The sequence below is a fragment of the Apus apus genome, chromosome 25, assembly GCF_020740795.1.
Source record: "Apus apus isolate bApuApu2 chromosome 25, bApuApu2.pri.cur, whole genome shotgun sequence".
NCBI classification, from domain to species: domain Eukaryota; kingdom Metazoa; phylum Chordata; class Aves; order Apodiformes; family Apodidae; genus Apus; species Apus apus.
In genome coordinates this window covers 4,658,008-4,684,785 of record NC_067306.1, presented here as the reverse complement: position 1 = coordinate 4,684,785, position 26,778 = coordinate 4,658,008, and the positions used below count along the sequence as shown (strand labels likewise).

The window sequence follows — 26,778 nt, the reverse complement described above, 5'->3', positions numbered from 1 at the left end:
GCTTCAGACCTTGCTCAGCCCAAGCCACATGCTCTGTGTTCCCCCCATGCCCCAACAGCCCAGGGCCATCTGTCCTGTCCTGCTTGCTCAAAAGCAGAAGTTGAGCCTCTCCCTGACACAGGAAAAATGGTGAGAAAGGGTCTTGGGGTGGGAGAAGAAAATAAAAGTGACATCAGAGGTGCAGACCTGTGGGTGCCATGGCATGGGCAGGAGGAACACAACCTCCCTTCCCTCCTTCCTTGCTTCCCTAAGTGAAGTCCTCCATAACTACACCCAGGACACCACCCCCCGTGTGACATTTGTCCAGCTCTCCGTGTTCACTAGTGGATAAGAGCCCTGGGGTCCCTCCAAGCCCCAGGGGTGGTGGCCCTGGTCCCCTCACCCATGACCATGTTGCTCTCCTCCATCCTGGAACATCACCCCAGGAGCTGCAGGACCCAGAAAATACTTATCTTCTTCTTCTGCTGGTTGAAGTTGTCGATGATGACGCCGATGAAGAGGTTCAGGGTGAAGAAGGAGCCGAAGATGATGAAGATGACAAAGTAGATGTACATGTAGAGGTTGATCTCATATACTGGCTGCTCTTCAATCTAAGCAGGAGAAATGGAAAATGTGAGACCAACCCTTCGTGGAAAGTGTGGTTCTGAGCACAGAGAGTGTGGCCAGCAGGTCAGGGAGGTTCTCCTGCCCCTCTGCTCTGCCCTGGGGAGGCCCCAGCTGGAGAACTGGGCCCAGTTCTGGGCTGCCCAGTTCCAGAAGGACAAGGAGCTGCTGGAGAGAGTCCAGCCCAGGGCACTGAGATGCTGAGGGGGCTGGAGCATCTGCCTGTGAGGAAAGGCTGGGAGAGCTGGGGCTGTTGAGCCTGGAGAGGAGGAGGCTGAGGGGGGATCTGCTCAGTGCTGATCAATATCTCCAGGGGGTGGCAGGAGGATGGGGCCAGACTCTTCCCAGTGGTGCCCAGGGACAGGACAAGGGGCACTGGGCACAAACTGGAGCCCAGGAGGGTCAAGCTGAACATGAGGACAAACTTCTTTGCTGTGAGGGTGGCAGAGCCCTGGGACAGGCTGCCCAGGGAGCTGGTGGAGTCTCCATCCCTGGAGACATTCCCACCCCACCTGGACTTGTTCCTGTGGGATCTGCTCTAGGGGATCCTGCTCTGGCAGGAGGTTGGATGGATGATCTCCAGAGGTGCCTTCCCACCCCTGACACCCTGTGAAGCTGTTTTCAGAGGGGGTTGGAAGCAGCTCCTCAGCTGGGCACCCGCAGCTGTAGCTGGGGCAGCTCTCTCTGATGCTAAAAAAAGGCCACAAAAGTAGCACCTTCAGGGCTGTGGGTGTGTGGGGCTGGAACTCCCTTTCTGTGAGGCTGGAACCCCCTTTCTGTGGGGCTGGAACCCCCCTTCTGTGAGGCTGGAACCCCCCTTCTGTGGGGCACGGGTGGGTTTCCTTGGTTGGAGAAACTGGGGGAGTTCCTCCTGCTGTGTGGGCACGAGGGCTGGTGCAGGGACACGTTGTGGGACGCGTCAAAGGAGAAGCAGCTTCTGCTGGAAACTCTTCAAAACACTTTAAATAAATAAATAAATAACCCATTTATCCTGAAGTTTAAGCACTGGCTGCTCTGGTTTGAGGAAACAGGACCTGCAGGAAAGCTGGGGAGGGGCTTGGGACAAGGGCAGGGAGGGATGGGATGAGGGGGATGGATGAAAACTGGGAGAGGGAGATTGAGGTGAGACATGAGGAGGAAATTCTTCCCTGTGAGGGTGGTGAGAGCCTGGCCCAGGCTGCCCAGGGAAGCTGTGGCTGCCCCATCCCTGGCAGTGTTGAAGGGCAGGTTGGATGGGGCTTGGAGCAGCCTGGGCTGGTGGGAGGTGTCCCTGCCCATGCAGGGGGTTGGATCTAGGTGGTCTTTAAGGTCCCTTCCAACCCAAACCAGCCTGGGACTGTGAATATCCCATTTATTGCTCAAGGCCAGCCAGGCACTTTCTCTAGATGGGATGAGCTCTCCCAGCTGGAAGGGCCCATGAAAGGCACGACCTCAGGGTGGAGGAGACAAACCCTCTGGTTTGAAGCTGTGGAGGCAGAGCAGGGATTTGGGACCACAAAGGCAAAGCCCAGAGGAGTTGGCTTAGCCCCTACTGTAGCTCTGGGGTGGTGGGACCCCAGTGTGGGGGCCAGGCTGCAGCTGGGACGCAGGTGACAATGACACGGATGGCAGAGGGACACAACTGGTTGCCCTTTTTGAGGCTGTGCACCCCAGCAGGGGGCATATCTGGGGGGGTTTCTCCCCATATCCTGTCTGAACCCACGGGTGAGATGCAGGCATCAGAGCCAGAGGGGACACTGAGGCCAAGGGCTCCATCTCCAGCCCACCCTGGGCTGCACCTTGTTCCCAGGACTCTGCTCCCCACCTGCCTGGAGGAACCAACCCAGTGGGACCTGGTGCTGGTCCTGAGCCCCCCCTGCTTGTCCCCTCACCTCCCGTGAGTCCACGGCAGCATACATGATGTCCATCCAGCCCTTGAAGGTCGCCTGTGGGGACAGCAGAGAAGAACAGATTCACTGGGAGGAATTTGGGGGCTCAGGAAGGTGCTGGGGGGTATGTTGGGGGTGAATCTGGGCACTTCTCCAGCCCAGAGCTACAACTGCCCCATGAGAATGGCAGGAGAGGGACCATGAGCTGAATCCATAAGGAAAGCCACCCTGGCTGCAGAAATCCTGAGACCTGCAGGTGCTGACACTGGGACCTTGCTGGGGCACCAGTGACTCCCCAGAGCACAAAGGCTGCAAAAAGAAGCAACTGGCTCTTTCCCCCCCCCCAAACCAAAGTGCATTTTCCCCAATGCCAGGGAAAATGCCACCTCTCCAACCACCCCCCAGCTCCCAAAGTGCCACCTCCACAGCCATGACTTCTGCTGCCTGCTGGACCTCTGTCCTGGTGGCCTTAGGGGGGACCAGAACAGGCCTGTGCTGCTGATTTGTTAACCAAACAGCCTGAACATCTTGTTTTCTGAGCCTGATGGAACCACCCCCTGAAGAGGAAGCTGCCTTTTCAAGCTGGTTGATCACTTTGGGTCGTGTCCCAGTCTGCAACTGCCAGTTCCCCTGGATCTGCTGGGAGGAGCCCCAGCCCACCCCAGAGATGGGCCCACAGCTTGGGTTTTATTCAAATTCTGCTGAGCAGTTCCCCTTCTGCTGGCCTGGTTCAGCTGTGGAGGGTTGGTGGAAGCACGGAGGGGTTGGTGGGAACACGGAGGGGTTGGTGGGAACACAAAAGGGTTGGTGGGAACACAGAGGGGGCTGGTTGCCCACTCTCCCACAGCTTTTTCCAGCTGTCATCCCCCCTGTGTAAAACTCAACCACAGCAGCCAGGGGAAAGGAGAGTTTCTCCCCTCCTCACTTGGCATCCGTGCTCTGCAGAGGACTTCTTGCAGCTCCAGGCTTGGTGCTACCTGCACCCACCTGCAGCAGGTCCCTGGTAACAGGAACCTTCCCCTCCCATCTTAATCATAGAATCATTGAGGCTGGAAGGGACCTTAAAGATCATCCATCTCCAACCCCCCTGCCATGAGCAGGGAACCCTCCCACCAGACCAGGCTGCACAAAACCTCCTCCAACCTGGCCTTAAAAACCTCCAGGGCTGGGGCATCAACAGCCTCCCTGGGCAACCCATCCCAGCTCCTCACCATCCTCAGAGTGAAGAACTTCTTCCTCATATCTCACCTCAATCTCCCCTCTCTCAGTTTAAAACCATCACCCCTGGTCCTATCACTGTCTTCTCTGATGAGAAGTCCCTCCCCAGCTTTCCTGGAGCCCCTTCAGGCACTGGAAGCTGCTCTCAGGTCTCCCTGGAGCCTTCTCTTCTCCAGGCTGAACACCCCAACTCTCCCAGCCTGTCCCCAGAGCAGAGCTGCTCCAGCCCTTGGATCATCTTGGTGCCCTCCTCTGGACCCTCTCCACCAGGTCTGTATCTTCCTTCTGCTGAGGACACCAGAGCTGTGTGCAGCATCTGCTAGTTTTCCTTCTTGGTTCTTGTGGGGGTTTTTTGGGTTAAATACCAATTTTGGAGCTACAAAGCAACCAAGAGACCCCATCAGGGCACCAGGACAGCATCTTGCTTCAGCCCTGCTCTTATTGACCCTGCTATGGGTCAGGGCACTTCTTGGGGAGGTGGCAGCTCCTCTGGTTACCTACCACCTGCAGCAAGGAGAGGTATCCCAAGCCCACGTTGTCGAAGTTGACCTTGACGTTGACCCATCTGACCTCGTTGGTGTGGAGGAGGGCCATGCAGTCACTCTTGTTGTTGACCACACTGATGTCAAAGAGCTCCCCCGTGGTGGTGTTGAGGCACCGGTAGTACTTCCCCGCGAAGAGATTCACCCCCATGATGCTGAAGATCAGCCAGAAGATGAGACAAACCAGCAGGACGTTCATGATGGAAGGGATGGCCCCCAGCAGGGCGTTCACCACCACCTGCGAGGGGAGAAAAGACCTTGGAGGACTTGGGTAGGGAAGCAGGGTTGTGGTGAGACACCGGAACAGGTGTAGCCATAGTTGGGGTTCCTCCCAGCCTTCATGCACGTGTACCCCTCAGGGCACTTCCTGCCAGAGGAGCCACAGGGCAGCCAGAGTGAGACCCCAGCCCTGTCCTCTCCTGCCACCCCAGCCCTGGAGATGCTTCAGCAGAACCTTCCCCACCCCAGCTGACGCAGGGTGCCCAGAGTGATGCCACCTTCCCCAAAGCTGGCACCCTTAGGTGGGGTGGCCAGACCAATATCCCCCCAGTTGGGTACAGCTGGGATGCCTGGGCTGATTCTACCCCCTCCAATCTGAGAGCCTGGCCCAGGTTGCCCAGGGAAGCTGTGGCTGCCCCATCCCTGGCAGTGTTGAAGGGCAGGTTGGATGGGGCTTGGAGCAGCCTGGGCTGGTGGGACGGGCTGCCCAGGGAAGTGGTGGAGTTGTCATTCCTGGAGGTGGTCAAGAAGCTTCTAGATGTGGTAGTTGGATTATGGTTGGATTTGATGATCTTGAAGGTCTTTTCCAACCTTAATGATTCAGTTATTCTAGTGGGAGGTGTCCCTGCCCACGGGACTGGATGACCTTTAAGGTCCCTTTCAACCCCAACCAGTTATGACCTTCATGTCCTCGTGCCCCAACCTTGTTCTCCTCAGCAGCCCTAAGTGGGCTCAAACTGGACCAAAGGTACCTCAGCACCAGTCCCACTGATCTGGAGGCAGCTAAAAACCAGCTGGGCTGGGTTCCTGATGTGACTGCTGAATGGTGCCCCTTCCACAGCACCCGGGGGAGGCACCTACCCTCATGCCTTCAAATCTGGACAGGGCACGCAGTGGTCTCAGAGCTCTCAGTGTCCTCAGGGACTTGATGGCCCCCAGCTCGGAGTATCCCAACCAGTTTGCTGTCAGGCTGACAATGGAAACCTGGAAGAGCAGCCCAAGGGATTAGCAGCACCTCAGGTGGAACCAACAGAGAGGAACTGAGCCATGGCCCAGCAGCTCCTGCCCATCCCTCTCTTCCCAGCAGTCCTTCAGGACAATGGGCATCGTCTTGTCTTGGGACACAGGGACTGGCATTCAGTCCTTGATGACCAGGCACCTGGAGGATGTCCCTGCCTCTTGGGTGTGAGGGTGGAGGGGATGGGGACACAGGAATACTGCACTGCTGGACCAGCCAGTTGTGTCTCAGCACTTGGGAGACCCTGTGTCCCTTCACATCTCTCCTGGGAGAAGAGCATGGGCTGGTTCTTGGCGTGAGTGTAGATCAGAGAGGGTTTGAAAGGGTTTACTGCAACCAGGGAGGGATGTGGTCCTTCCTGTGGAGGACCTTTATTTGAAGCAAAGGTCTGAGCCCCCATCCCACAGCCACCCCCTTGCCCTTCAGATGCAGCGTGGGATCATCCCCAACAACCACCTCCAGCCCCCTGATGCTCCCAGGCCCTGGAGGTGCTCAGCAGACCACACTTACATCAACGATGAGGAAATCCAGCCAGCACCAGGCATTGGTGAAGTAGACCTTGAAGCCATAAGCCACCCACTTGAGCAACATCTCAATGACAAAGATGTAGGAGAAGACCTTGTCAGCGTACTCCAGGACGGTGCGGATCACCTTCCGCTGCTCGATGTAGATGTCCTCAAAAGCCTGGAAGAGGTGTGGAGCTACGTGACAGTCATCCTTCCACTAGACCCCCTGCCTGGCTCAGGACACCCACCCCTGCACTGTCCCTGCTCCCCTTGAAAGCCTGACACCCTGACTATGGGTGCCACCTCCTGCAGCACCTGCCCAGCATGGGGGTCTGACTCTTTGTTTCCAAGCTCCTGTTGGCTGTGGAGAGCTGTGTTTGTCCTGCAGCAAAACTGCACTGAATGATGGAGTTCTTTGGGTTGGAAAGACCTTTGAGATCATCAAGTCCAACCATGAACCCAGAACTGCCAAGGCCACCACTAACCCATGTCCCTCAGCACCACCTCCATGTGTCTTTGAAATCCCTTCAAGGATGGGGACTCCACAACTGCCCTGGGCAGCCTGGGCCAGGACAGGGATCATCCCCTGTGCTGGCACTGGTGGGGCCAGACCTGGAATGCTGGGGTCAGGTCTGGGCCCCTGGGGACAAGAAGGACATGGAGGGGCTGGAGCGTGTCCAGGGAAGGGCAAGGGAGCTGGGGAAGGGGCTGGAGCACAAGGGTGAGGAGGAGCAGCTGAGGGAGCTGGGGGTGTCCAGCCTGGAGACAAGGAGGTGAGGGGAGACCTGCTGGCTCTGCAGCTGCCTGAGAGGAGGTTGGAGCCAGGGGGGTCGGGCTCTGCTCCCCAGGAACAAGTGACAGGAGCAGAGGAACCGGCCTCAAGTTGTGCCAGGGGAGGCTGAGGTTGGAGCTTGGGAACAGTTTCTCCCTGGCAAGGGTTGTCAGGGCCTGGCCCAGGCTGCCCAGGGCAGGGGGGAGTCCCCATCCCTGGAGGGGTTTCCAAGCCCTGGAGATGGTGCTGAGGGACATGGGGCAGGGGTGGCCTGGGCAGGGCTGGGGGAAGGGTGGTTAACTTGATGATCTTCAAGGTGTTTTGCAACCAAAATGATTCAGTTGGGTGGGTCTATGCTTTGCAGAGGAGACAACCAGGTGATGCCCAGACCTCCTGCCTGGGCTCTGCCCACCTCACTGGGCACCCACCAAGCTGGGGAGCTGCTAGAGAGCAAACAAGACAGGGCGAAGGGTGGGACCTACCAGTGCCCCACTGCTGAGGAGGATCATGAAGACGATGAAGGTCTCAAACCAGTCGTGCTCCACGATGCGGAAGCAGGTTTTCCGGATGTTCCACCAGATCCTCCCTTTCTCGGTGGTGATGTCCACGTAGAGGCAGGGAAACCTCTTCACACAGGCTGGGGAACAGGACAAAGAGCTGTGAGTTACCTCCTGGCAGGGATGTTTCCACCCCCACGACACTGTCTGTGCTTTTCTTGTCTTCTGAAACCCTCCTGGGTGGATCCTGCTGGGTTTGAGGATGTCCATGGAAGAGAGGAGCCCCACAGGGATCATCTCCATGGTGGCAATGGGAAGATTTGAGAGTTTGGGCTGAGCTCAGTGAGCCTGGGGGTTGTTATGCTGCAAGGACTGGTTGGCAGTGTCCCCTCCAGAGCCCACTCCCCGAGGTCCCCTTGGTCCCTCACCCTCAGTGAAACACTCCTCAGGCTCGTTGCTCTCCTCAGCTTCTTCTGCCACCTCCTCCTCCTCAGGCTGGGGGGGTTTGTAGTCCACTGTGCTGCACAGGGAGGAGGCGTTGTCACTGGAGAGGGGTTGCTGCAGAGGGAGGGGAGGTTTCATTAGTTTGTTATTAATTAGAGAGTTTAGATCAGGTATCGGGGAGAAATGGTTTCAATGTGAGGGTGGTGAAACCCTGGCCCAGGTTGCCCAAAGAGGTGGTAGATGCCCCATCCCTGGAAACATTCAAGGTGAGGTTGGATGGGGCTCTGAGCAACCTGGTCTGGTTGAAGATGTCCCTGCTCACTGCAAGGGGGTTGGACTGGGTGGTCTTTGAAGGTCCCTTCCAGCCCAAACCATGCTGGGATTGTCCAGGCTGGGTTGTCCTGCAGAAGAGATGATCTGGGGTTGGTGCTGCCTCCAGCTCTTCCTGTCCCCACTGAGGGACCCAGCTGCTGGGACCCTGTTGCTTGAAGGCTGCTCTGAGCCCCTTTCCCACAAACATGCAGCCCAGGGAGAAGCTGTTGAATTATCTAGAGCTGCAAACCCAGAAGGATCATTGGTACATGAGCTGGCACGAGCTTTGCATCCAGGCTCAGAGGAGCAGACCTTCCTCCCACCACAGGAGGTCCCTCTCCCATCCCCTTGTACTGCCAGGGATGGGGCAGCCACAGCTTCCCTGGGCAACCTGTTCCAGGTTCATTCTCTCACCTCCTCCACCTCTTCATGCCACCACCCAAGGAACACTCTGCCAAACCCCCTTTAGTCCTGCAGAAACCCAGGTGGCCACCCTGGCACTTCTCCCAAATCCTGCTGGCTCAGCTCATGCCAAAGAGCTCCTATGTTGAAGTCCACCCAAGCTTCACGCCTACATCCCAAATCCCTCTCTCCATCCCACAGGAAGGCCCAGCTTGGCTGATTCCCAGACACCCCTCAGCAAGTCCCAGGGGTGCTGGCAAGGAGAGAAAACCTGGGGAAATCTTGGCAAGGCCCTGGGATTTTTTTCCTCCTTTAGTATATTTTTTTTGGTTTTCTGAGACCTGCAGCACTTGAGAAAGGAGAAGATCCCCACATCTACCTGCCTGTCCAACCTGGGAGCAGGTGCTGTTGCCTGGGAATCTCCAGTGCAGGGTGGGGTTGGCTTGCATGGGAAGGAGATCACGACCCCCAAGGTCATTGGTGCTTTTGGTAGGGACTGAAGGAGCTGCTCCCACCCCAACAAGCCAGAGAAGGTCCCCTGGGGTCATTTGAGCTGCTGCTGGAGCTTCAGGGGCCACAACCACCCCAGTGGGCTTTGGGGACCCATCTGCTGTGTGCTGGGGACACGCAGGACGTGGCCTTTGAGGAGCAGGACACAAGGGCAGTGGTGGCAGAAGGGGCTGGTTGGTGGCTCTGCAGGAGCAGTGGGGCCACCCTTGGCCAGGACTGAGGGGACACGGGGGGATTAGGAGGCCTTGGTGTGGAGCCAGCCAAGCTGTGACCCTGGGAAGGACACAGGAACCATCTGCCTCCAGGGCAAGCCTGGCAAAGGCAGGAGGTGGGGAGGGCTCAGCCCAGCAGGCTGGAGATCAGAGAAATGTGGGACAGGGAGAAGAACTGTGCTGGTCCCAGCACGTGGCCCCCAAACCCCATCCTGGATGATCTTGACCCCCTCTCAGCACCTGTGAGCAGTGTCCATCCCACCTGGGAAAGCACCTCCAGCCTGGACTGGGCGTCCCCACCCAGACCCAGGGCTTTCCCCACCCTTGCCAGCACCCAGACTCACCTTGTGAGCCCCCCTTAGTGACATCCTGGGGACATGCACAGCCCAGGGTATCTCAGGAGACCTGGCAGGGTGGGGGATGAGGAGAAGCTCCCCCAGAAGAGCCCTGAGCACCAGCACTGGCCCTGCCTGGCCGCAGCACCCCAGCCCTGCTGCTCCTGTCACCTTCTCGCTGCCCCACCAGGAATCCACTGGCAGACACAGGAGAGCTCGGGGAGAGGAGCCACCCTGTGCTGTCCTGTCATCCTGAAGAGTCTCTTGGCCTCGGAGAAGAGCTGCTCTGGAAGCTGAGGAGCATTTCTGGGTGTTTTCCAAGCAGCCAAACCGGAGAAAAACCTCCAGTTTGCAGCTCTCAGCAGCTGGTGTCCCCGGCCAGGCGGTGCCCTGGGCTTTGGCTCCACCTGGAGCTGGTCACCAGCATGTGAACCATGGAGTCACAGGGTGGTGGGGTGGGAAGGGACCCCTGGAGATCACCCATCCAAGCCCTGCCAGAGCAGGAGCCCCTAGAGCAGATCCCACAGGAACACATCCAGGAGGGTGGGAATGTCTCCAGGGATGGAGACTCCACCAGCTCCCTGGGCAGCCTGTCCCAGGGCTCTGCCACCCTCACAGCAAAGAAGTTTCTCCCTACATGAGAAGCATGTGAAGCAGGAATCTCCCCTGAGGCCCAGCTCAGCTCTTCATTAGCACTTGATTTCTAATTAACAGACGATTTCCTGGGATGATTTGAGGGACCAGCCCGTTGGTCACTGCTGGGCTGTTAACACACCCCCCTGCTTTGCACCTTGGGCAGCATTTCCCCACCAAAACCATCAGGCATAATGGGGTGAACTGGTTTTTAGTGGCTGGGAGTGGATTTTTACTCCCTGCACACGCTGAGCAGCCAGAGAGGGCTGGAGCAGCTCTGCTCTGGGGACAGGCTGGGAGAGTTGGGGTGTTCAGCCTGGAGAAGAGAAGGCTCCAGGGAGACCTGAGAGCACCTTCCAGTGCCTGAAGGGGCTCCAGGAAAGCTGGGGAGGGGCTTGGGACAAGGGCAGGGAGGGATGGGATGAGGGGGATGGATGAAAACTGGAAGAGGGAGATTGTGGTGAGACATGAGGAGGAAATTCTTTGCTGTGAGGGTGGTGAGAGCCTGGCCCAGGTTGCCCAGGGAAGCTGTGGCTGCCCCATCCCTGGCAGTGTTGAAGGGCAGGTTGGATGGGGCTTGGAGCAGCCTGGGCTGGTGGGAGGTGTCCCTGCCCATGCTGGGGGTGGGACTGGATGGGCTTTAAGGTCCCTTCCAACCCAAACCAGTCTGTGATCTCCTTCACCAGGGTGCTCCAGGCAGGTTTGTCCCTCCTGAGCCCAGTTTAGCAGCAGGTCTGCAGTGGGTCCCATCCTGCCACCACCACCACTGCCATCTCCTTCCTGAAGCCCTGACTGCTGAAAACACCTTCTTTTCCCAACAAAAATCATACAATAAACAATAATCATCATCATCATCATTAAAAAACCACCAGGATAGCAGGACTGTCCCCTGTTTTGGCAGCACACCCCAAGCCAAACCAGGTCCATCACCTCAGGGAGCTGCGAGGACCCTGCAGATGGAGCAGTCATTTCCCACCAGCCCATCACCCTCCTTCTTGTGTCCACCTGGGTCTTCCCAAGTTTCTTGTCTCACATCTCCCCCTCAGCCTCTCAGGGCACCGAGGTGACCAGTGTCCCAGGAGCCCTCCCAGTGCTTCAGCACCACAGCATCAGGTGTCTCCTCCACTCTGGATCCCAAGTGCTCTGTGTTCATGTTCACTCGTGCTAAGCTCCTCCATCTGGTTTCATCCCCCCCATGATGCCCTCAGAGGCATTAGCAGTAGATCCAATGTTAGTGCCATCAGCACTTTTCCTGGCATCAGATCCCTCTGGAACATCTTTAACCCCAAGCTGAGGGCTTTGACCCTTGCACCAGCCCTGCAGGGCAGCGAGTCCACCTCGTGTCAGCAAAAAGTCCAGAATCTGACCCAAAACAGGCCAAACGCCTCCTCAGAACCCCCCCCCCCTCTAGTTTACCCCAGGAAATGCTGGGTTGAAAAACCCAAGTTTGGCCCATTGTGGAAAAGCTACAAGTGACCAAACCAGCATCAGTAACGGAATCCCAGACTAGTTTGGGTTGGAGGGACCTTAATGATCATCCAGCTCCAACCCTCTGCGTGGGCAGGGACACCTCCCACCAGCCCAGGCTGCTCCAAGCCCCATCCAACCTGCCCTTCAACACTGCCAGGGATGGGGCAGCCACAGCTTCCCTGGGCAACCTGGGCCAGGCTCTCACCACCCTCACAGCAAAGAATTCCCTCCTCATGTCTCCCCTCAATCTCCCTCTTCCAGTTTTCATCCATCCCCCCTTGTCCTCTCCCTCCCTGCCCTTGTCCCAAGCCCCTCCCCAGCTTTCCTGGAGCCCCTTCAGGCCCTGGAAGCTGCTCTAAGGTCTCCCTGGAGCCTTCTCTTCTCCAGGCTGAACACCCCAACTCTCCCAGCCTGTCCCCAGAGCAGAGCTGCTCCAGCCCTGGGATCATCTCTGTGGTCCTGTTCCTTGGGCAGCACAGCAAGGATGTGCCAACCCCAGTTTTTTGGGGGTTAAAACCCCTCCAGCTGCTTTTCTTACCTTGATATCTTCCGTGTCAGACTGGGTGCTGGTCTCATCATAGAGGTCAGACTCCTCGGAGGCGATGGGGACCTGCACTGTCAGGTTGGGGTTGTTAATGAAGTTCATGTGGTCCAGCTCATCCATGAAGAAACGGTCTTTGCCGGCGATTCCATCCAGATACTCCGACTTGGGCTCCTGGCCAACGTCCAGGTGGTTGAGCACGGAGTTGTCCCTCTTGCTGTGCTCTTGCTCTTCCTCCGGGGCCACCTTCTTGCCCTTGCAGAGCCTCCTGAGCAGGGCGAGGAGGGAGGTCCTCAGCAGGTGGATGCCCCTGGTGATCCTGCCGATGGCGATTTGCAGGTTGTTCATCTCCCCGTCGTCGTCCGAGGCTGCCAGGCTGTCAGCACTGAAGGAGCTCAGCAGCAGAGCCAGGAACAGGTTCAGCACCTGGTGGGGACACGAGTGAATATCAGCTCTGACATCTGGCACCAACATCATCCCCTCGGGCAGGGAGCGGTCGTGGCTGTGGAGAATCCCAGGCTGGTTTGGGTTGGAAAGGACCTTAAAAATCATCCAGTTCCACCCCCCTGCATGGGCAGGGACACCTCCCACCAGCCCAGGTTGCTCCAAGCCCCATCCAACCTGCCACCAGGGAGGAGGGAGGTCCCCACCAGGGCCTGCTCTGCACCAGGGAGGGCAGCATTTTCATCTTGGCCATGGGGTGCAAACATGATGGTCTGCATGGGCACAAGCACAGGCCCTCTCCTGCTGCCCCCAGATGTCTCCTGAGGGAGGGGAGTCTCCCCCTCTGCTCTGCGCTGGTGAGACCCCCCTGCAGGGCTGTGGTCACCTCTGGGGTCCCCAGGACAAGAAGAACACAGAGCTATTGGAAAGAGGCCAGAGGAGGCCATGGAGATGGTCCAAGGGCTGGAGCAGCTCTGCTCTGGGGACAGGCTGGGAGAGTTGGGGTGTTCAGCCTGGAGAAGAGAAGGCTCCAGGGAGACCTTAGAGCAGCTTCCAGTGCCTGAAGGGGCTCCAGGAAAGCTGGGGAGGGGCCTGGGACAAGGGCAGGGAGGGATGGGATGAGGGGGATGGATGAAAACTGGGAGAGGGAGATTGAGGTGAGACATGAGGAGGGAATTCTGGAGTGTGAGGGTGGTGAGAGCCTGGCCCAGGTTGCCCAGGGAAGCTGTGGCTGCCCCATCCCTGGCAGTGTTGAAGGGCAGGTTGGATGGGGCTTGGAGCAGCCTGGGCTGGTGGGAGGTGTCCCTGCCCATGCAGGGGGTTGGATCCAGATGATCTTTAAGGTCCCTTCCCACCCAAACCAATCTGGGATTCCATGAGGATTCATCCTCCTGCTGCACCATGCCCAGAACGTGTCTGCAGCCCAGCTCAGCCTCCCCTGGCAGGGCTGGACTCTCCACGTGCCAGAACCTGGAGCAGCTCAGGAAGAGGGAACAGACCCTTCCCAGCAGCCTGGGCAGCCCTGCTGGAGCACGGCAGGTCCAGGCCCAGCCACAGCTGTTGGTCTTCGTGCCTCTGGTGCCAGCAGCGGATCCGAGCCGGGAATTAACTGCTCTCCAAGGACACTGCTGCTCCCCAGGCCTCAGGCCACATGACTTAAACCACATCTTTAAATAAATCCCTGCTCTTCCCGCAGCCCAATTGTCAAATTCAACACCAATTGCAGCCGCTCGTTGCTGTTGGCTCTGGGTGTGGGGGGGGTTTTTTTTTGGCCAGGACTCTGTTCCCTCGTCACCCGACTGACTTCCTCCCTTTTCCCTTAATAACCCCAAAGGAAATGCTCCAAGGGTCATGAACAAAGGACAAGCAAGCGTCACCTTCTTCTCCTGGATGCTTGGGACATGAGCCAGGGGTAGGAAATACCTGAGACGTGGCCGGGAGGGCCTGGCAAAGGAGGATGAAGAGGGCAGAGATGTTTCTCTCAGTGGCTGTGCTCTGGGTTTCTCTCCTTCGCTTGAAACGAACCCCCTGCGGTCCCCCCAGAGAGCAGCAGGAGCTGCAAAGCTGGGCTGTGACCTCAGGGGGGGCTGCATCTTGGCCCCCACCAGCTGAAGATCCTGCTGGCCCCCATAGCTCCTCCAGGGAAAGCTCCTGGAGGGGCGGGTGGGATCTCCCTACTCCAAACAACTGCCTCCAGAAGAGGAGATGTTTCCAGAGCCCCTTTCTGGGGAGGGTCCCAGCTGTGATTCCCAGGCTCCACCTTCCTGCACCCCCTGCAGATGTTCTGGAGATGTTCCTGCTGTTCACAGCTGGGTGTTTTGCAGCCTGGTTCAGCACTGCAACCCAACTGAAGGGGCTGCCCTTCTCAAGCTGTGGTTGATGGGGTGCTGGGCAGCTCGGGGGGGACATGGGGCTGCTCCTCACCACGGGGTGCTGCCTGGTCACCACCCAGCAGAGCCCAGGGGACCCCAGGTGAGCTCTGCAACCAGCACAACCCACCACAAGGGGCCAGTTCAGAGCCCCCCACACCCAGCACCAGCTGGAGAAACCAAGCAACACTCCAATCCCAATTTTTTTCCCCCTTCCAAGTGGGACACCCCGAACCTCCCTCCACCCCTGCACCCGAGCCGTGGGGTGCTCTGGGTTTCTCCTCAGAGCTTCTTCCACCCTTCTGGAGGGCTCTGCCAGCCCAGCCACCCCTTCCAGGCGTCAGCAGCTCCCAGATAGTTTTTCAAAGCAAATTCCAAAGGGCTTACACAAGCCCAGCGTGCTTCCCACCCCTGCCTTGCTCCTTAAGAAGGGAGAGCAGGTCCCAGCAGCCTGGAAAACAAGCTCCAAAGCTGCCAGCAAGAGGGTGACCAAGTTTAGAAAGGATTTCAGGCTCGCCTGGAACTTGCAGACCTGCAGCCAGCAGCTCGGGTTGGCAGGGAAGGCAAGGGACAGGCAAGGGGGGCTGATAGTGCCCAGGGGCTCCAGAGGGGTCTTGCAGCCCTGAGGTGTCACCTGGACCACCACGGGGATGCTGGGGGGCTGCAGGAACCTTCTAGGGGTTCTGCTCTTCAAAGCTCCTGGGAGCAAAGGGGCAGCCCTGGGGTGAGCTGGGTGTGCCACTGGCTCCATCCCTGGTTGCAGGGGAAGGATGAAGGTGGGATACAAGGAAAAAAAAAAGGCTGGGAAACCTCATGGAGAAAAAAGGGCAGCTTGAAGATGAGCCCTCAGGTTGAGGTTTCCATGCCTCGGTTTCTTCTCCTGTTCCTGACCTGGTTTCAGCTGAAGGTCCCTCAGCAACCCCATCTCACCCTGCTTTGCCCGGGGCTCAGCACACAGCACGTGTCTGCTGGGTCTCCAGGAGGGAGGTCAAGCCCTTTCCCTGTGCTCCTCCAGCAAGACCCACCAGCATCACCCTGCAGACGAGCCGCTCTGGCCCACCCGCCACGGAGGCAGGGGCAGAGCTGCCCCCACCCCTCCTCATCCTCACCCTCCCACCTCCCCCTGGAGGTGCCAAGCCCAGCTCCAAAACTCACCACCAGGTTCCCAATGACCATGACCATCATGAAGACAATCAGGCACATGGTCTGGCCGGCCACCTCCATGCAGTCCCACATGGTCTCGATCCACTCCCCGCAGAGGATGCGGAAGACGATGAGGAAGGAGTGGAAGAAATCGTTCATGTGCCAGCGGGGCAGGGTGCAGTCCTGGGAGATCTTGCAGACACACTCGATGTAGCTCTTCCCAAAAAGCTGCATCCCCACCACGGCAAAGATGAAGACAATGATGGCCAACACCAAGGTCAGGTTCCCCAGGGCGCCCACCGAGTTGCCGATGATCTTGATGAGCATGTTGAGGGTGGGCCAGGACTTGGCGAGCTTGAAGACCCTCAGCTACAAGGAGCAAGGAGACAAGGAGGACTTGGTTGGGGTTTTCATTGCCACAAGGCGCCAGCGAGGCCGTGAAGCTGGGGTCAGACCTTCATCTGGCAGGTTTAGTACACCAGGAGGAACTAAACACCAAAGTACTTCTCAAAAAGCAACTGTGACTTGCCTAGAAGTTTAACTTGACTGTCAGTGTTGGCTTTAACAGGGGACAGGTTGGTGACAGTTGGGAGGAGAGAGAGAGATAGAGGAAGAAGGCTCCAGGGAGACCTCAGAGCACCTTCCAGTGCCTGAAGGGGCTCCAGGAAAGCTGGGGAGGGGCTTGGGACAAGGGCAGGGAGGGATGGGATGAGGGGGATGGATGGAAACTGGGAGAGGGAGATTGAGGTGAGACATGAGGAGGGAATTCTTTGCTGTGAGGGTGGTGAGAGCCTGGCCCAGGTTGCCCAGGGAAGCTGTGGCTGCCCCATCCCTGGCAGTGTTGAAGGGCAGGTTGGATGGGGCTTGGAGCAACCTGGGCTGGTGGGAGGTGTCCCTGCCCATGCAGGGGGTGGGACTGGATGATCCTTAAGGTCCCTCCAACCCAAACCAGTCTGGGATTTGATAAAGGAGGTTGAACAAGCTGTTCTCCACCCTGGTGGCAATTACATGCACTGGTAGCCTTGGTGGTGCTGAGTTGACAGTTGGACTTGATCACCTTCAAGGTTTTCTCCAACCAAAACAATTCCATGACCCTCTGAACCCCCCCAGCCCATCCCAGGACACATACCAAGCGGAAGGAGCGGAGCACGGAGAGACCCTGCACATTGGCCAGACCCAGCTCCACCAGGCTCAGGGTGACAATGAAGCTGTCAAAGATATTCCAGCCCTGCTGGAAATACTCGTAGGGATCCAGAGCAATGAGCTTCAGGACCATCTCTGCCGTGAAGATCCCCGTGAAGACCTGTGGGCAACAACGTTCCATCAGCTTGAAGGCCCTTCCTTGGCATGAGGTGGGAGAAGCTCCCTTTGAGATGTTCCTCAAGTCTCTCATCCCACTGGGTCCAGCCCTGGTTGAGAAGGAGCTCCCCAGCTGCTGCCCAGTGTGGCTCATGGAGCCAAACTGGGAGTACTGGGGCCCAAAAGCTGCTGGAGAGACTTGGCAGAGGTGGGGGTTGGCAGGTGGGAATAAAAATTAAGAGTCTCCTTAGCAAAGAGACCCCCTGGAACTGGCTGCTGAGTCCCTGGGATTCCCAGCACTGGGAACTGGGCTGCTACTGGGATGTCCCTGCCCCTCCCTGAGCCCTGGGAAACCTGATCCAGCTTCTACACCTTCTGCTTGTCCCAGGACTACAGCCCTGAGCAGGATTCCCAGGAGCAGGAGCAGCAAGGTGACAGTTGACATCCTTGATGCCACTTCATGACCTGGCAGGTGCAGAGGGGACCTGGTGACAGATTTTGCCCCGGGTGTGGCTGCAGTTGGGATGCCCAGGTCCTTGGCTCCGTGGTGCAGTGAAGCTTCTGTGCTGGCATCCCAAGGGCTGCTCCCTGACATGTCCCCTGGCCTGTCAGCCCACGTGTCCTTTTCTTGCTCCTGCCCTGGTGGTCCCAGCTCTTCCTTCCCAGCCTGCCCATCTGGGGGAGCGTTTTGGGGCTGGAGGGTGGATTTGGGTTAGATCTTGGGGGATGAAAGTCTGTGCTGTGAGGGTGGGGAGAGCCTGGCCCAGGTTGCCCAGGGAAGCTGTGGCTGCCCCATCCCTGGCAGTGTTGAAGGGCAGGTTGGATGGGGCTTGGAGCAGCCTGGGCTGGTGGGAGGTGTCCCTGCCCATGCAGGGGGTGGGAATAAATGATCTTGAAGGTCCCTTCCAACCCAAACCAGTTGGATTCTGGGATCTTTCTGCCTGCAGCCCTTCCTGCTTTCACCTTGGGCACAAGCAGGAGATGTGGGAGGGAGACCATGGCTCAGAGGAACCTGCTTCTCCTGCCCCATCCCTCCCTGGCCCTTCCCCAGCAGCCCCCCCAGCCCAGCCAGGGGGTTGCACACGCAGCCAGAAGCTGCTGGATCATGTCCCTGCTCCCAACAAGTGTTGATTAATCCCCTTGTATTTCCTGAAGGAAACTGGAGCCAAGGCCACCACGTGCCAAGTGTCACTCTGCCTGCCTGGGGTGGCCTGTCACCCCCGTGCCTGGGCATGGAAAGGCCCCTCCAGGTGCTGGAGCAGGATGAGGTGGCAGGAGAGGAGACAAGGAGGTCTCCCATCCTGAGCTCTCCCATCCCAAGCTCCTCCATCCCTTGAGCAGCATTTTCCAGAGCAACCAGGGGCTTCCTGGACTTGTCCCACCAACAGACTGCACCCAGGCAAAGGCCATTTACCCTGAGCTCCAAGGAGGTCCACCCTTGGCTGGTTGCTAAACCCACCCGTGACATCAGGACAGCCCAGACCTGCAGTGATTTCATGGGGAAAAGTCATTATGAGGAGTATCAGGAGCTTTTCATGCTGTTGCCTCCTGCTTGCTGGGGACCTGTTTGCTCCCAGCATCTGAGCTGGCTCCTGCTCTGCCACGTGCCCACCCAAGATGGTGAGGACACCAGGCTGCTGGCCAGGGCTGGCAGCTCATGCCTGCCCTTGGGTGGCAATGTAGGAGCTGGCTCAGGTCAGCTCTGCCAGGCTGTGGCCACGTTGGCACCACCAAGATGGAAACCACCACAGAAGTGAGGCAAGGGGCAGTGGGTCCCACCTCCATCTCAGTTCCCTGGACCTGGAGCCATCCTGGAGACCAACCCATGGCAGGGGTGCTGGGATCAGACCCCTGCAGATCTTTCCCAGCAGCTGGGACCTGTTTGCAGGTGTGCATGATGTTCAGGTGACACAGTGGCAGCAGAGGGGACCTGCCCAGCAGGGTAGCTGCTGTGGCTCCAAAGAGGGCAGGTGGGACACCTACCAGGTTCCCCACAGACAGCACGTTCTCAAACTCCTCTGTCATGGGATAATGCTCCATTGCCATGAAGAGTGTGTTGAGGACAATGCAGATGGTGATGCCCAGGTCCACAAAAGGGTCCATCACCACCAACTTGACAAACTCCTTCAGCTTCACCCATGGAAGGCAGCAGTTCCAGACCAGGAAGGTGTGGGCAAATTTGTACCACCAGGGTGGACATTTCTGGTGAGCTTCCTCCAGCTCTGTGGGCAGGGAAGAAAAATGACATCAGTGTAGGCTTCTTCTGGCCTCCCTTGGGTGGGGCAAGTGCTAACTCACTAGAAGTGACCTCTCCTGAGGTCCTGAACCAGCTCTAGACCATCTCTGAGTTTAATATGGGGGCTGAAAGGAGGAGGCAGAGTGATGGTCTGGACCTCACCCTCCAAATTAAAGAGGGTTGGAGAAGTAGATCCACCAGGGAACTCTGGGTCCAACCCAGCTCTCAGCTCCTGGGCAGGATTTGGAGGTGTCCCCACCACACCAAGACTGCAGGGACACCCGAGAGACCTGCTCTGGGGTGACCAAAGAGTTTGGTGCCCATTCCCAAGGGAGGACAGGGCTGAGAAACCTGTTGTTGCTGAGTCTGTGGAACCTGGGGCTGCAGCTGAACCAGGAGCTCTTGGGAAGCCACTCAGTGGCTCTTGGTTGACCCTGGAGACCACTGTCCTCAACTGCAATCCCATCCATCCACAAGAGATGGACTAGTATTGTCTCCAGGCATCATCCAAAGCAAGCTGGGATGACAAACCTTACTGGAATCTCACCAAACCCGTATGGAGACCCCAGGTCCAGAGTCACCCCTTGGATGGGGCTGGAGATGTGGACCAGCTGCTTTCACTGGTGTGTCCCCAGCAGCCCAAGCCCACCAAGACACAACAGCTGGGCCAAGACTGGCACACACAGCCCTTACCCAGCCTGGAGAAGGACTTACCTTCCACAGTGTTGGAGATGACACTGATGGCACTTCCCACCCTCTTCTCCAGGCCTGGCCCATCTTGGTTGCCCACAGTGAGGTGGTTGTGGTCTGGTTTCTCTGGCTCGTTGGGTGGGTTGAACTAGAAGGAAGGGAGGCCAAAGGGGATGAGTGCAGAGCACTGCAGGACACTTGGTGCACTTAGAGGAGAGGACATGGACTGGAGAGACCTTGGGGTGCAGCATGGGAGCTGCAGGTGGGCTTGTAGGACCTGGCCAACAGCAAGCTGGGCACCAGCTGGTCCCTCCCCAGGGTTTATTGGGGTGGGCTTCCTGAAAGTGCTTCTGAGGAGCAGCTGGGGGAGCTGGGGGTGTCCAGCCTGGAGACAAGGAGGTGAGGGGAGACCTGCTGGCTCTGCAGCTGCCTGAGAGGAGGTTGGAGCCAGGGGGGTCGGGCTCTGCTCCCCAGGAACAAGTGACAAGAGCAGAGGAACCGGCCTCAAGTTGTGCCAGGGGAGGCTGAGGTTGGAGCTTGGGAACAGTTTCTCCCTGGCAAGGGTTGTCAGGGCCTGGCCCAGGCTGCCCAGGGCAGGGGGGGAGTCCCCATCCCTGGAGGGGTTTCCAAGCCCTGGAGATGGTGCTGAGGGACATGGGGCAGGGGTGGCCTGGGCAGGGCTGGGGGAAGGGTTGGACTGGCTGATCCTGAAGGTGTTTCCCAACCCAAGCCCTCCATGATGCTGTGCCAGGGGTGGCAGAGGCAGGAGCAGCAGGTACCTGGATGATGGTGGCCGAGCGCTGCAGCACCAGCCTGGGCACCACCTGCCCGTTGCAGTCCTGCACCTTCTCCTGGTCACTGTTCAAGTCTGAGTCAGGCTCCTTCTCGGCCAGGCTGCTGGGCAGGGATCCACTGCTGGACCTTCTGTCCTGCAACTGCACCAACCCACGTCTCCATCACCCCTGCCCACAACCCGCGGCACCTTCCCACGGTGGCTGCAGGGCTGTGGAGAGGGAGGATGGAGCCCCAGGACCCTCCTGGGCAGGATTTGGGGACTCCTGCTGCTGCTGCAGGACCTGGGTGGTGAACTCTGATCCTCACGAGCAACGAGGAGGGAAGAAATTGCTTATTGTGAGGGTGAGGAGAGCCTGGCCCAGGTTGCCCAGGGAAGCTGTGGCTGCCCCATCCCTGGCAGTGTTGAAGGGCAGGTTGGATGGGGCTTGGAGCAGCCTGGGCTGGTGGGAGGTGTCCCTGCTTGCTCAGGGGATTGGAACTAGATGATCTTTAAGGTCCCTTCAACCCAAACCATCCCATGATTCCATTAAAACAATGACTGCAGATGGAAACTGGCCGGGCAGCACCATCAGACATCACAGAAGGTTTTGCCCAGGTTTTTAGGGGCATGTTGTGCTGAAGACACACTCCCAAGGGGCAGAGAGGGGTGAAGGTGGCACCTGAGGACTGCAATGGAGCAAACAAGGGGACACCAGGCAGCCTTAGACACCACCAGCTTGGAGAAACATCAGAGCAAACCTTCCACAGCACCACGCTTGAGTATCTGCTGGTGTCCTGGGGGACAGAGCCCAGGAGCTGTGCCTTGGCTCCTGCAAGGCCACCAGGACCTCCCTGGGCCAGGCACAGGGTCCCTCCAGCCCTCTCTGCTGGCTTGGCCAAAACCCAATGGTTTGCTGATGCTGCAGCCCTGTGTTCCTCAGGGCTTCTTTGGTGCCCTGGTCACACCCTGCCCAGGCAGGTCCTCTGCCAGCTTCCCTGCTCTCTACCTGCTGCAGGAAGACATCTGCTTAGCTCTGGGGCCTTTTCCTCCTCATTTCCCACCTCCTCCTCTGGGCTGGACCTCTCTGCTGCCTCCCAGTGCTCCCTGTGCTGGGTTTGGGATGTGGAAAGGAATTTTTCTGGCTTTTTCCCCCCACCCAGGATATTATCTCCAGTTTTTGTATTCTCCTGTGACCCTCAAAACAGGTACTCAATGATTATCTTGGCCTATTCTGGGCCTTATTCTCGGGTTTTACCTGGAGGAACCACCACACTTGTCCCTACCCCTCCTGTTCCCAAGGTTTTGACCTCCACCCTTCCCACCAACCATCTTCTCTTGCTCCTCTTGTTGCTTCTTCAGCTGCTCCAGGAGCTGCTGGAACTCCTCCTCCTTCTGCTGCTCCTCCAGCATGGTGACGTTGTTCTGCTCCTCGTAGGCCATGGCCACCACAGCGAGGATGAGGTTGATGAGGTAGAAGGACCCGAGGAAGATGACCACCACGAAGAAGATCATGTACGTCTTCCCTGCCGAGCGCAGCGTCTGCGGGAGGAGACACGAGCTGAGACACCAGCTTGGCCTGACGTTGGTTTGGTGATGCCTCTTGCACCAAGGGCACCCTCCCATTTGTGGTGGGAACGAGCTGTCTGGCTCCCCCCTTCCCCCCAGGGCTGGTGGTTGCCCAGCTGACCTCCCTGCAGCCCACAGCACCGGCTGAGGGCTGGTGTGAAGTGGACACAAGTCTCATCAAACCCACCCGGGCTGCTCCGGGCTCACTGGGAGCCCAAGGGCTGCAAACAGCCGTGGAGGTGGGACCAAGGTTCTGTCAGGGACTCGCTTTGCTGTGACAGGGGCTGGTGCCTCTCAGCCCCAGCTTCACCCTTCAGCCAAGAGTGGGCCTTTTCTAACTCCAGGTCTGGGCACAATCATTTCCAGAGGAAATGGAACAGGGAGTGGAACATCTCCCTAATGAGGAAAGGCTGAGGGAGCTGGGTCTCTTGAGCTTGGAGAAAAGGAGACTGAGGGGGGACCTCATCCATGGTTACAAATACGTAAAGGGTGAGTGTCAAGAAGATGGAGTTAAGCTTTTTTCAGTGATGACCAGTGATAGGACAAGGAGTAATGGATACAAATTGGAGCATAGGAGGTTTAAGGTGAATATCAGAAAAAATTTTTTTACTGTGAGAGTGACAGAGCCCTGGGACAGGCTGCCCAGAGAGGCTGGGGAGTCTCCTTCTCTGGAGACATTCAAAACCCACCTGGATGCCTTCCTATGTGATGTACTCTAGGTGACCCTGCTCTGGCAGGGGGGTTGGACTAGATGATCTTTTGAGGTCCCTTCCAACCCCTAGGATTCTGTGATTCTGTGATTCAGTGATTCTGTGATTCAGAGGACACCAGTAGATGTTACTTTAACCAGTCTCCAGACCCAGGGTCAGCTGGGATTTCATGGGGCCAACAACTTCTCCCTTAGAGAAGGACTCAATCCAGAGCACGAGTGACCTAGCTTGTCCCCCTTCCCCTCCCCCTTAGCTCAAGCTGGAGATGGACCAGATGCTCCAACAAATCCCTGGTACCCATGGTACAAATCCCAGCCCACTTGGGCTTTGTCTTGGAAAATGGGATGGGACCGTGTCCCATCTCTGCTGATCCTGGTTAGATCCATCAACCACAGGGCAAGGTCCCACAGGCTTCCAGTCAAGTGACTTTTTACCTGCCTGAAACCGGGGGCAACACAGAAGTGAGAGGAGCCTGGGCACAAGGATAAGCATGGGGTGCCTACCAGCTGGAAGAGGTTCTCCCAGAAGTCCTGTGTCATGAGGCGGAAGAGGGCAAGGAAGGCCCAGCTGAAGGTGTCGTAGCTGGTGTAGCCATAGTTGGGGTTCCTCCCAGCCTTCATGCACGTGTACCCCTCAGGGCACTTCCTGCCAGAGGAGCCACAGGGCAGCCAGAGTGAGACCCCAGCCCTGTCCTCTCCTGCCACCCCAGCCCTGGAGATGCTTCAGCAGAACCTTCCCCACCCCAGCTGACGCAGGGTGCCCAGAGTGATGCCACCTTCCCCAAAGCTGGCACCCTTAGGTGGGGTGGCCAGACCAATATCCCCCCAGTTGGGTACAGCTGGGATGCCTGGGCTGATTCTACCCCCTCCAATCTGAGAGCCTGGCCCAGGTTGCCCAGGGAAGCTGTGGCTGCCCCATCCCTGGCAGTGTTGAAGGGCAGGATGGATGGGGCTTGGAGCAACCTGGGCTGGTGGGAGGTGTCCTTGCTTGTTCAGGGGGCTGGATCCAGATGATCTTTAAGGCTCCCCCAACCCAAACCCTTCCCGTAAGATGCACTGGGTGCCTTGTCCCCTCCAGGGGAACCAGAAGGGCCAGAGGCCACCAGCAGGAGCTGGACTCACCCAGCATCGCTGCTGTTCCCACAGAGCAGGGCGTCCAACGCTCCCTCCAGAAAGTAGAAGTTGGCTTTGGGGTTGGAGAAAGAACAAGACAACAATGAAATCAACATGAACATTGAGTCTGGAGTTCTTGGCAGCTCTGGGCTCTCAGGTCACTGGGTTTTGTCCTCTCTGCTGACGTTGCTGTTGGCATTGAACTCCTTGGCACTGGCTCAAAGAGCTCCTCCGCCCACCCAACCCCATGGCCATAACCCCATGGCCCTCTGGAACCAGCCTGATAGGCCAGGACCTGTTCTCCTCAGGATGTGGGTGATCAAAAGTCCAAGGCTGGTTGGTTTTGCTGGATTTGGTCTCCCTGTGGTGACCAGCAAGATGGAGCAGATTTGCCCACCCTGATGGCTGTGCCCTCACTAGCAAGTGGGAGAGATGGAGACACTGGGTTGTCCAGGCCTTCTCATGGTGAAACCTTTCTGGAGGAGCTTAGCTCGCCCTGGAGGGCTGTGTTTTCCCTGGCCAGGAAGATTTGATCCCACATGTCCATCCTGTGAGCACACACAGCTCCTGCTTCACCCACCGGCCACATCTCCCTGCAAAGCACCTTGGCAAGAAGATCTGTGCGGCCAAACCCCTTTGGTCTGACACAGAGGAAGACTGAGGAAACCAAGGAGAAAACCAGGGTGGTGGGTCAGGAGAGAAGGAGATGGACCAGCATTTACCTTCATCGTTGATGTAGGCCTCGAAATCAAAGGTGCTGTTGCTGGTGAAGTTGGTGGTGAAGTTGCCGATGATGCCGTCGGTGAAGTTGCCGTAGAAGGTTGTGTTGGCCAAGGTGTCATTGCCCAGCCCCAGGTCCCCCAGCAGGGTGTCGTTGAGGGGCGGCCACCGCACGCACTTCTGCCGGAGGTTCCCCATGAAGAGCTGGAGACCGATGAGGGCGAACACGCTCAGGCAGAAGACAGTGAGGATCATGACATCTGAGAGCTTCTTCACCGACTGGATCAGGGCCCCAACGATGGTCTTCAGCCCTAGGGAGGAGGTGCCACTACTCAGCTAATTGCTCGAGGTGTCACTGCTGACCTACTCGCTCGCTTGCTGGTTGTGGAGAGCATGTTCCCAAAGGGTGCTGGATCTGCTGGGGAGCTGGTGGTGTCACCAAGTTCACCCCGTGTGCTCAGAACCTCCAGCTGCTCCCCACCAGAAAAAACTGTCACCCTGGGACCAGCACCAGCCAAACCTCCCCACACCAATCTTGACCTGGATACCACGACCCAAAGTCCACCACCGGTTCCTTCTGGCTCTGAAAAGCTCTTTGCCAGCCCAGCTGGAAGGTGCTGAGCACCAATCTCAGCTCCAGAAAAGCCTCCATGGTCCAACACCCCCACGTGCTGCTGCTCCGTGGCTGGTTGGAAGCCCAGCTGGACCCTCCAGCCTGATCCCTCCGAGTCAGAGAAGCTCCAACATGTCCAAGAGAAGGTGACAAAGTGACATCTGTATTAATCCCTGGGATTAACTCATCTCCCACCCCAGTATCACTGTTTCCACCACAGAGGAGGCTCAACCACAGACCCTTGGTGGGGTCTTTTGACATGAAGGATGCTGTTCCCCTCACCCAAGGTCTACATGGAGGAGGCTGCCCAGAGAAGCTGTGGCTGCCCCATCCCTGGCAGTGTTGAAGGGCAGGTTGGATGGGGCTTGGAGCAGCCTGGGCTGGTGGGAGGTGTCCCTGCCCATGCAGGGGGTTGGATCTAGATGATCTTTGAGGTCTCTTCCAACCCAACCCACTCTATGATTCTATTTATTGTTTGATCAAGCTCATAAACAATGTGAGCACAAACCCACTGATGAAGACATCTCCAAGGAGCCCCAAAAGCCCCATGTCTGGCTCATCAGGGGCCAAAGAACTGAGTGAGCACCACTCATGGCAAGATGTCCAACCAGCAGGACCTGACCCAAAAGCTGGATTATGTGGAAAATTCTTTCTAAGTATCAAGTATCTTATTTCCTCTGTTTTCCCTTCGAGCTGAACGAGGAATTACTGTGCACTTGGTGACAACCTGCACCCAAGGACGGGGAAGTTATGGAGAGGAGACCACTTCTCCAAGTCCCACCTGGTATCACCGTGATGGTTTTCAAGGCACGGAGGACGCGGAAGGTCCGGAGAGCAGAGATGTTCCCCAGGTCCACGAACTCAGTGATGTAGCTGCAGGACAGAGGAGGAAGGGCTCCCAAGGGCTCTGCCAGGCACCCACCACCCTGTTCCTCAGCCCTCCTCCCCAGGGTTGTGTCCCCAACCCCCCAGGTGCAGTGGCCAAACCTCCTGTCCTCCCTCCCCCCCACCAAACTCACGCCATGGAGATGACCATGAAGTCCAGCCAGTTCCATGGGTCACGCAGGAATGTGAAGTCATCGATGCAGAAGCCCCTGGACAGTATCTTAATGAGGGACTCAAAGGTGTAGATCCCAGTGAAGGTGTATCTGGAATGGGAATGGTGACTCAGGGGATGCTCACCTGGGTCCAAGGCCCAGCTCAGGAGGAGGTTTTGCCCATCTCTGCCAGTGGGACCATCCTGGGGAGCTGAGTTTGGGGGCGGATGGTCTGCTGGGTTCTTGGGGTGCTTCAGCACTTGGGGAGGGTTTCACCTCATAAGGGAAGTTGGGACATCTTGAGGTCACCAATCCCTGTGATGACCATTCTGCAACACCTCTGATCCATGCTGGTGTCCCACCACCACCACCCACTCTGTAGAACCCTCCTGAGACCTGATTGTGCAGGACCATGGCAGGAAATGCTGGGTTTTCCCCTTCCCACCTGGGCTGGTTGTCCAGG

At 57.8% G+C, this 26,778-nt stretch overlaps 1 protein-coding gene across 2 annotated transcripts in view; it reads right to left on the bottom strand.

Moving 5' to 3' along the window:
• SCN4A (sodium voltage-gated channel alpha subunit 4) overlaps positions 1-26,778 on the bottom strand; it is a 43,626-nt gene that overhangs the window by 5,190 nt on the left and 11,658 nt on the right. For both annotated transcript variants that reach the window (XM_051640280.1, XM_051640279.1), the window contains exons 5-23: positions 26,298-26,426; positions 26,060-26,151; positions 24,668-24,976; positions 23,955-24,018; positions 23,337-23,478; positions 21,884-22,096; positions 20,562-20,717; positions 19,807-19,930; positions 18,840-19,078; positions 16,687-16,860; positions 15,570-15,926; positions 12,100-12,528; positions 7,672-7,801; positions 7,229-7,383; positions 5,979-6,152; positions 5,312-5,434; positions 4,191-4,469; positions 2,475-2,528; positions 453-590 (exon numbers count right to left, since the gene is read on the bottom strand). In XM_051640280.1, coding sequence (XP_051496240.1) covers positions 453-590; positions 2,475-2,528; positions 4,191-4,469; positions 5,312-5,434; positions 5,979-6,152; positions 7,229-7,383; positions 7,672-7,801; positions 12,100-12,528; positions 15,570-15,926; positions 16,687-16,860; positions 18,840-19,078; positions 19,807-19,930; positions 20,562-20,717; positions 21,884-22,096; positions 23,337-23,478; positions 23,955-24,018; positions 24,668-24,976; positions 26,060-26,151; positions 26,298-26,426 — 3,481 coding nt within the window. The remainder of the gene's footprint in view (positions 1-452; positions 591-2,474; positions 2,529-4,190; positions 4,470-5,311; positions 5,435-5,978; positions 6,153-7,228; positions 7,384-7,671; positions 7,802-12,099; positions 12,529-15,569; positions 15,927-16,686; positions 16,861-18,839; positions 19,079-19,806; positions 19,931-20,561; positions 20,718-21,883; positions 22,097-23,336; positions 23,479-23,954; positions 24,019-24,667; positions 24,977-26,059; positions 26,152-26,297; positions 26,427-26,778) is intronic.